General features: G+C 33.1%; 1 protein-coding gene across 4 annotated transcripts; it reads left to right on the top strand.

Annotated features, from left to right (window-relative positions):
- The first annotated feature begins 420 nt into the window (after window positions 1-420).
- LOC100794639 (uncharacterized) lies at window positions 421-6051 on the top strand. 4 transcript variants are annotated; one of them, XM_003541220.5, is made up of 10 exons: window positions 430-719; window positions 1291-1411; window positions 1553-1659; window positions 2076-2201; window positions 2299-2419; window positions 2549-2633; window positions 3299-3412; window positions 3626-3665; window positions 4733-4881; window positions 5784-6051. In XM_003541220.5, the coding sequence occupies exons 1-10, from the start codon at window positions 486-488 to the stop codon at window positions 5923-5925; spliced, it is 1239 nt and encodes a 412-aa protein (XP_003541268.3). In that variant the 5' UTR covers window positions 430-485; the 3' UTR covers window positions 5926-6051. The 4 variants fall into 4 exon arrangements, with proteins under 4 accessions (XP_025980799.1, XP_040864610.1, XP_003541268.3 ...); XM_014765265.3 differs by having other exon boundaries at window positions 431-719; window positions 5832-6051; XM_026125014.2 differs by lacking the exon at window positions 5784-6051 and having other exon boundaries at window positions 421-719; window positions 4733-5061.
- Window positions 6052-9916: the final 3865 nt, after the last annotated feature.

The raw sequence follows: 9916 nt of genomic DNA, 5'->3' as shown, positions 1-9916 counted from the left end.
ATCAATTTCATACTTAAGGTTAATGATTTAAATTCATTCTTTTAAAGAATAACCAAATGACTAAAGCTTTTGGATTAATTATGATTTTAGTTCCTCAAATAGACAATTTTGGATCATCATTATTATTGGTCTCCCAAATTTAAATTTCCTTTATAGCCCTTCAATTTAAAATGTTTTTTTTAGTCTTTCTTAACTAATTTTTGTAATTTAAATGTATAATTTGTGATAATTTTTTACCACAAGAGAAACTAAAAGGAATATTTTTTGAAATTGAGGATTAAGAAAAGTAAAAAGAAAATTCAAAGTAAATTTAAATTTAAAGACAAAAATATAGTGAAACCAAAATTTGTAAAGATGAAGTTGCGTACACCTTTCTTTGCCTTAAAAATTTAATGAACCCCAATGTAAACGACACATGATGGTTTTCGCGTTTAACCTAAGTAAATCTCCCAAACGACATAATATATCCAACGAAGTTCCCACTGATGGAAGAGCGTGTGTTGAAGCAAGTAGTAGAAGAAGAAGAGGGTGGAAAATCAAAAATGGGAGAAGAGAGAGAAGATCCACAGAAGCTAAAGCGATTAGCGGCAGATTCATACGACTACGACAACGACTCTCGATGGCCCGATTACTGGAACAACGTTCTCATCCCTCCCCACATGGCCTCTCGTGACGACGTCGTTTCCCACTTCAAGCGCAAGTTCTACCAGCGCTACGTTGTGCGTTTCTTTCTTTTCTTTTCTCTCCAAACCCCGTCTCTTAATTTCCCCTCTCGCGTTTCAATTGTGTAATTAAGTTTCGATTTTTTCGCCGTTTGGCCAATTGGGTCATCCTCCTTTCTTGCAATGGGGTTTTGGGGCTCCTGCCAAAAAAAAAAAAATTACTTTATTTTTTATCATTAATAATAGTGCTGTGGAGTGTGTTTGTCATGGGAATTTGTTTTAAGTTCACTGAATTTGTTAATTGATTGTGTGTAACTATCGGATTGTTCGTGAACTTCAGTAAATTAAGGAATATTCATGTGAATTCATTGTTTTGTGTTTATTTGTGAATTCTTTTTGGGGGTAACATCTATAGTTTATCCTAGTAATTGTTGCTGCAAATGTCTAAGAGGAGTGTTCGAGATGCCATATTGGTTAGTGCTATTCCCAAAATAGTGTATATTAGTGGGAGCTACCAATATACAAGATTTCATATTTTGATGCTGCATAGTGTGTAAGTTGTATCAGGAGAATTTGTGTTATTTTCATTGACTTGGTAAATTGGTTGTAACTGTCGGATTCTGAACAGGATCCTGATTTTGTGGTGGAGCCAATGTCTGTTGGTGGCAGTTCATCCCAGCCAGTGCGTTCATCAACTACCTCCTCATCGTCGCCCCTGACAAATAATCAACCTCGTGCAAGAAGTTCTGGTGAATATGTCATTTCTGCTAATGTTGTAGATTTTTTAAAGAACAAGAAATTCAGCGTGAAGCATATCTTGGTAATTGTATGTTTGTTCTATATTGTGTGTCCGCCTGAGTCTTACTTATATGTGATGGATTTTTCTGCAGGATCAACTAATAGAACTTCAGGGACATCCACAACTGCAGGTCCAGGTCCTAGTCCAACACCTTTGCGTTGGGATCGGCAGACAGTTCTATTTTCTGTCAATGCTTGGGTACGCTTTCTTCACTATTGAAGGCATAAATCCATACTCTGGGTTAAGATATTCCCAATTTGTGTATAACTGTTGACTGTTGTATACCACATTTGATTGATTGATTTACTTATGTCTCTGAATTCTTTATGCATTAGTTATATTATAATGGAGCTTTCTTCTTTAGAATTACACAATTGTGAATTATATGCTAGTATACTACTGCTGATCAGAATTGCTTTTATCACTATTTCAAATTTTGTTCTTGAGCATTTACAGAGAAAAGACAAAAAGATATTAGAATTAGGAATTGATGCATTGAAATTGTGATCTTGCCAAGTTATACTATAAATACATCTTTTTATGCCCTGGACTTTTTTACTTGCGGATCTGAATCACTTTTGTTGCTGATCCTTTAATTTAAATATATTCTGTAGGTTTTTGTTGTGGCTTTTCTTGCAGCCATTCCACTGGTACCAAAGCATCTTTCTCATAGGGCTTATCGCCTTTGTTTTCTGGGCACTCTTTGCTCTTCTTTGTACTCATTGTACTCACAATATGGGGTAAGATTTTGTTGTGATTTTACAGTAAACTTTATCTTCTGAATGTTCTGATTCTTCCATCTCTAATACACTGTTACTTTGTCTTGTGCTATTGCAGAAACCAAGAGCATGGAATTGGCAGGCCTTGCAAGTTTACTTTCAGTCAATAATTGCTTCGAAGGATTTTTTATACTTCATCTACTGCCTTACATTTGTTACATCTCATCTTTGCCTTAAATGTGTGTATTCCTTTTTCAGTTAATCCTATTATGCTCTTGTTTGCTTCTTCCTGAAGGGAATTAATATTACCATTCCTTTATGTCACTTCCATGTCCTTCATTTTATAATCTGTTTTTATTATGTTGCAGTTGCTTTGATCCCTATCTTATGTTGGTCCTTTGAACATGTTGCCAAGTTCCTTAGACGTAATTTCAGTCGCTCTACCTTGTACAGGTGAATGATCTTTGAAAAGTTTACGTTAGATTATCACTGACATACAAAGAAAATAGTGTTGATGAAAGAAAAAACATTGCTCTCATTAAACATGGACTGGTCCTGTCCTATATCTCAGTATGTCATATATTTCACTAGATTACTGTCAGACACTAAAACTTAAATATTTTTTTACCTTCCCTAGTGTGCATTGGGACTTCAAATTTTTTATTTTTATTTTTTCCTTTTCTTTCTCTTTTAATTGCTTTATCTTTGTCATTCTTGAATATGTAGTCTCCTGAATATTATATAGTTCAAAAGAACAGCTTAGTCTATTGCATGATTAACCATAATGTTACTCTTAATTACTGCAAAGTCAAATATGGAATTTTTAATATAATTTCAATGTATTATGTATTTTTTTGTGTTGAGCTGTCTGGATCATTTTTCTAGAATTAGATTTGATCTCTGGAAGGCATATGCAACTAATTTTCTTTATACCAAATAGAGTGTGAATAATTATTTTAACATCTGTAAGCATAATTGTTTATTGTTGATAATTGTGACCAATTTCCTCCTAGCTCAACTCTGTATAATGAATCACAGAACTTTCATTTAAGGACTCTATTTTTTAATGTGCATTGACATCCAAGTTATATCATTTTATTGCTATTTTACTTGAATAGGAAGTACTTGGAAGAGCCTTGTGTTTGGGTGGAGTCAAACAGTTCTACCCTCAATATAGTGACATCACATGCCGAGATTGGACTTGGATTCCTGCTGATAATCTCATTGTTCTCGTAAGTTCCCCCCCCCCCAATGTTTGTATCAGTATTGTTAAATGGCGTGGCGGATTTTCTGCCTACCACCATAGGCAATTTGTGAAGGGAGGCCCATTATGCCAGCACCATTTATATGGCAGAATTTTGGCCTTCCGTCATCTGCCATTGGTAACACTGGTTTCTATGGTATTGTTGACTCATTCTACCTTTATATTTTACCCACACATGCAGGTGGCAGCGGAACATAATACAAGCATTCATGTACTGGCAGGTTTGTTTCCTTGTCATAGAACTGGTTAGAATAAATAGGAAAAACTGGAAAATATATTTAAGACAAGGCTCGGACTCTAGCACAATATCAGATTGATATACGAACTGAGTTAAAGATGATGAATACCGGAAAAGAAAAGTATCCGTATTAGGCATTTGAGAGACCTGGACTCTCTTCCTACTGCAATTTCCAATCAAAATCTGAACTACCTCACTAACTCCCCCACCTTCCTATTCCCCCACCCCCCTATTAATACCCACTGTCTTTGGAACAGTCACCATCTTTGCCCCTGCCCTATTGATTCCTGCCACCCACTGTCTTAATTAATTATCCACCAGATAATCACTTTTTATTTATAATTCCATGTGGCTATAAAATTCTGTTACCACTCTTCCTCTTCCTGCTGTAAACTTCTTTAAGGGGGCTTTACTAACGCATTGCTATCTGAATATATACATGTTATCTTTTTTTCTTGGAAAAATGTCACTTGGAGCTATTAATTTGCTTTGTGCTCATGCATCCATATGCACTCACAAACAAGGGGATAACTGTATATCACTAAACAGTCTTCAATTTTTAATAGGAAACAAGGTTATCAAATTGAAATCCTCAACAGAAAAGGATTAGGATAAAAAATGAACAAATGGGTTTGTGGTACTTTTGAAATCGTCGTCTTTTTCAATTTTTAATAGGAAAAACAAGGTTATCAAATTGAGATTCAATTTGTGAATTGCCAAGCTACTTTTTGAATCAGGAATGATAATTTGTATCGAATCATAGGATTCAGAGACAATTAAAACAAGTTCAAATATATCGAATCATAGGATTAAGAGACAATTAAAACAAGTTCAAATACATCATATACATAATATACAGTGTTTGTAATAGTTTTAAAGATAAAACAACTTAACCTAAAGCCTCATAAAACAAAATTATTAGTTATGTCTAAGTTTGTGAAGCTTCAATTTCAAAAGAATGCATTGAACCCAATCTGCGACAAACCTAAATGAATGCAATAAAATATTACTGGTGTCATGTACTCACCTGTTTTGCCTTTCCTCCTGCAGCTTCTGAAGCTCATGTATCATATTCCTGTTACCGCCCCTTACCATCAGAGTGTTTGGGCCCAAATTGGGAGGTCGGTTAATCCGCTCATCCAACGCCATGCGCCATTCTTGAAGACTCCTATATCTACAATTCAAAGATGGTGGCTAAGGTAGAAGGTTGGCTAAAATGTTTTCATATGGAACACCAAGTATACATTTTCTGTTCCTTTTTCTTAAATTACGAGATTGGTTTGACATCATGTGGCCAGTTGGTCATGTTACAAAGAACCGAAGTAGATTTTGGGATGAATAATCTTATAACACCATGAATCTTAGTTAGTTTGATTGAATAGTGTGTTTATTTACACTTCAGCATTCATTATTCGTATTGATCCATGCTTAAGAATGTAGTTGATAATTTGATTATTTATGAGAATTTGTTATTTTATAATTTATACCCAAAATTTTTACCAAGAAACTGAAAAAATTGTTATTTTTCTAAAATAAGTTAATCTGAATATTCAATAAGTGATTGCATGTGTTCAATTGTGTCTTCCGTGGAAGTAATGGCTCATTTTTTGGAGGATAATTGGTTACACACAAATGTCTTTCAATCTTTTTCGTTATTGGCGAGGATGATTTTAGATCTCCTTAGAAGAGTTATATTCTGACTGGCTTGGCTTGGCTTAATAGAAAAGGAAATTACAACATAGATATTTTGCCTGCTATTAAAAGGTGCTGTTTTGCGGGGTTTGCTAGTATTGATATTGGTTTTTTGGGTTACAGATGGTGTCTTTCTAAGATGTCATAGTTAAGGACGAAAGAGTTGCTTCTATGGGTATAAATAATAATAAATCATTTAACAAATTCATAAACAGATACATGTATATGATTTTCTTGGATGTTAATTCGAGATATGGTCAATTTATTCTTTATAAAACTGGGGCAATTTTCACTGGCTTTGAAAGTTTGAGTTAAATCTTAAGTTTAAATTTTTAAGATGATATTAGAGTATATTTTAGATTTATTATTGGGTTACTCGTATTTGACTGCGTGTTAGGTTTATTTCTAGGTATATAAGGGGATGTTATTGCATCACCAACTTTTGTTCATGCTTCAGGTGTTTAAGCATTCTTGGGCGTGAAGGGGTGAGTTGTATCCGATACCAACATCAACTTGTAAAGATAAGTAATCATCTTATAAGTTGGTTTTAAAGAGTTGAGTTAACCATTTACTCTTAAGAGTAAAAGAAAGTGATGTATTAGTATTTTAACCTATGTATTGTATGAAATAAATGTATATTTTATATAACTAATTTATAATAAATAAATATTTATATATATGTATATATATAAATTATATTATAATTAAAAATAATAATAAATATTTTTAAACATATAAATGTATTTTAATTTATGTTGTAATATATTATTATTTTTAATTATTGATAATTTTTAAAGAATTGAAATGGAATATTAAGAATGATAGATGAAAAGATATAAAAGTTAAGTTAAACTACAAATGCCCATAGAGCCCTCCAAAGAGCTCTAATATCAATTTGATAAGAATTAAAAAGTCATTTAAGTTAAATTGATAAATGAAAAGGAACTAGAAGAATTTTTTGAACTTATCATATTTGGTTATTTCACAACTTTATTTGTCATTCACTTATTCAGTGAATGCACTTTATTTGGCTATTTCATTGCTTCATTTTCTTTTTTTCTAAAATAAAAGCTTCACAAATTGAGATATAACTAATAATTTTGTTTTATTTATTTCTTGTTTAAAATCATTACAAATCACATGATTCAATAGTTTGCTTTTCTTTTATTTTTCTTTTGGCCAATTCTCATGAAAAGAATTAAAAAGTCATTTAAGTTAAATTGATAAATGAAAAGGAACTAGATATCATATTTGGTTATTTCACAACTTTATTTGTCATTCACTTATTCAGTGGATGCACTTTATTTGGCTATTTCATTGCTTCATTTTCTTTTTTTCTAAAATAAAAGCTTCACAAATTGAGATATAACTAATAATTTTGTTTTATTTATTTCTTGTTTAAAATAATTACATTGAACATTATAGTTCGTCTATATGATGTATTTGAAGTAATTTTTCATTGTCACTTAATTTTACTAACATGGTTTTTCATTATCTATATGATATATTTTTCGTTGTCCATACAAAAATTCAAAGTTAACTTGGAGATTTACAATTTGTCAATTTGATAATCTTGCTTAAAAGTGTTAGAATTGACTAACCTCTCTCTAGTTTCGGTGTGTGTATATATACACCTCAAACTCTTTATTCATTAAGAAACATGCTGAACTTCCTTATAAATTTAATTCTATTAGGATGCGAGGAGTTATACATTATGCTATTCTTTTCATTTGAATATGGTGTAAGTAGTAAAAATGTTGAGAGCCAAACGATAATCTTCTTGAGGGGTAAAATTGTCCTAAAGGACTTATATGCTGTGTCCCACCTTCAAGATACAATAGGAACTTCTCATGCATAAACAAGGCAACGAAACTGGCAAGAAGAACTACGAACGCAGGAGCAGAGAGAAAGAGAGAGAGAGAGAGAGAAGAGCAGGCTCGAGTGTGTTGTTTGAACTCAGTCACAAAATGACAGTATATAAAGCCATTCTCTAAAATGTTAAGAATTAAAAAGATAATTAAATCGTTAATAGTAATAAAATAGAACGCCAATAAAATAACGTTAAGAGTATGTTTGGATAGAGAATTTTAACTGAGGAAAGTAATTTATAAGAGAATTTGAATTTCTGTAATCTAGAATTCATTGTTTGGATGTTCTTTTGTGAAGAATTTAAAATTTTAGAATTTTAAAACAGAATTTTAAACAACTAAAATTCTGGAATTTTAATTTCCTTCTAAAAGGTGAGAAATTGAAATTTTCTTCTTATCGTCTTCTTTAAGAAACATCGTCTGAGATTGTGGAACATCGAGCCTGAGAATGTAGAGGAATACGTACAACTAGCACACTAATCATATCTTTTCTTTATTTTCATTCATTTTTTTTTCACCCTCATAATTTTAACTTTTTTATCCAAACATAAAATTTTGAAAATAAAAGAATTTTAATTGAAGTATTTGAAATTCTTAGAATTTAAAATTTCTCAGAATTTTAAATTTCTCTATCCAAACACACTCTAAGAGTTTTGAATGCTGGAAACAAAATTCTCGTGAATTTTTCAGAACCATCAAAGCTTAAAAATAGTCACATTAAAATCAAGGTTTAATTGCTTTTTCTATTGGATGTCAAAGGCAAGGAGGTGGTCTTAGCCGAGGGTGTTCATCTTTCCATGGATTTTGGCTTCCCTGGGGCTTGTTCCCATGAAAATGAAACACTTGTATTTAGTACTGTACTACCAACTACCAAGTGAGCTTAACAAGCAAGATCTGTCGGCAACACCCAAAAATCCTAAACATTTTGTTGACAATAGAGGTGCATTGAAGTTTGACTTCCTTGATCGTTAAAAAAAGGATAAATAATCAATTTCATCCTTGAATTATTTGCTATCAATTTGATTCCTGAAAGATGGAAATAATCAATTTGGTCTACAAATGTGCAAATGTTGTGACAAATTGGTTCCACCGTCAAGTTTTTCTCGTTTCCATTAATTCTCAGGCACATGTGGCACAAATGTCACTAACATGGCACCTCCACAAGATCAAGTGACAAGACACGTTTGATGCACATCATTTTGGACCAATTATCACCTAATGTTTGACTCCTCAAAGCACGTTTGACTAAATTATCACCTAATGTTTGACTCCTCAAAGCACGTTTCCATAAACAAGACCAAATTATTACCTAATGTTTGACTCCTCCATGAGATCAAGTGACAAGACACGTTTGATGTGAATCATTTTGACCAAATTGACAGTTAATGTTTGATTTCTCAAAGGACACCTCTATGAGCCAAACATTTAGTGACAAATTAGAACACCTTGTGAGGACACCTATGTCCTTGACATCACCGTCGCAGACCACGAAAACTTTGTCATCATCTTTGAGTCCATCTAGATCCTCAACCAAGTCATTAGTGACGTCGCCACAACCTATCACAACATCAATGTCACGCGGGAGAAGCTCAGTTGCAAATATGTCAAGATCTATATGGCCCTCAACATCGTCCTCTACGGCACTAGCAACACCTGCCTCGTCACCATGCTTGCAACCATGCACGACGAGAGCATCACCAAGATGGTCCACTCCACCATGGACATTGAGAACAAGATCCTCAAAGTCAAAACTTGACCCTCCGTCGAGGTCCATTCCCTCAAGCACCAGGCTAGCATTAGTTCCTTCTCGACACTACCTTTGAATTGCCTGTCGAAGATTCTCGAGGCTGGCAACGAGCTCACTGCCAATCGAGCCCTAACTACAGCAAAACAATCTACTTTGAGGAGCCAAACATTAGTGATAATTTTGGTTCAAAACAATGAGCTTTGAGGATCCAAACATTAGATAACAGTTTGGTCCAAAATGATGTGCATTAAATGTGTCTCGTCACTTAAGATTGTGGAGGTGTCACGTCAGTGATGTTTATACCACATGTGCACGAGGATTAACAAAAATAGAAAAGACTTGACAACTAGACTAATTTGTCATAATATTTACACGTTTGTGGATTAAATTAATCATTTTTATTTTTTAGGAATCAAATTATCAGAACCAAATGATCTGTTGATCCATCTTTCAGGGACCAAATTGATCATTTACCTAAAAAAATCAAGATTTCTATTCAAATTTTAAATTCAAAATAATCTCAAAAATGATTTTATTAAATCACAATGTGAAAATTCTATGTGGCCCATTATCGTACGCGCCAAGGGAGGAGACAAATCAGTAGATTTGTACTACAACAACAGATCCACAAGACCCAATCTCATGCGCACAAAGCGTTAGACACAACAAGGGAAGCAAAGTATATCTAGCCAACGTGGAACTCTTGCCTTTTAGAGTACCACTAAAATACAATAGTGTATTTTTTTTATTATTAATTTTTTTCTTTCTTTCCAGGCCTAATATTTTCTATTTATTTTTCAGTTTCTTTTTTATCATATTCTTAATAGATTATAAAACATATAAAATCAATATTAAGCCTTCTGTGTGCATCAGCCTACTGTTTATAATATCTCTCCCCCATACCTTCGCATAGCGAAGAGCCTCTGG

This window comes from Glycine max, chromosome 13 (genome assembly GCF_000004515.6).
Source record: "Glycine max cultivar Williams 82 chromosome 13, Glycine_max_v4.0, whole genome shotgun sequence".
In the NCBI taxonomy this organism is placed as follows: domain Eukaryota; kingdom Viridiplantae; phylum Streptophyta; class Magnoliopsida; order Fabales; family Fabaceae; genus Glycine; species Glycine max.
Note: the sequence above shows the minus strand (reverse complement) of the source record. Positions and strands in the feature narration are given on the sequence as shown.

What these genes read in the sequence shown, in the direction of transcription:
- LOC100794639 (XM_041008676.1), top strand. Translation starts at nt 486, where the DNA reads ATGGAAGAGCGTGTGTTGAAGCAAGTAGTAGAAGAAGAAGAGGGTGGA. An exon ending in TATTTTCTGTCAATGCTTGG is followed by an intron (nt 1,660 to 2,075) that starts GTACGCTTTCTT and finishes TATATTCTGTAG; the next exon opens with GTTTTTGTTGTGGCTTTTCT. An exon ending in ATCTCATCTTTGCCTTAAAT is followed by an intron (nt 2,420 to 2,548) that starts GTGTGTATTCCT and finishes ATTATGTTGCAG; the next exon opens with TTGCTTTGATCCCTATCTTA.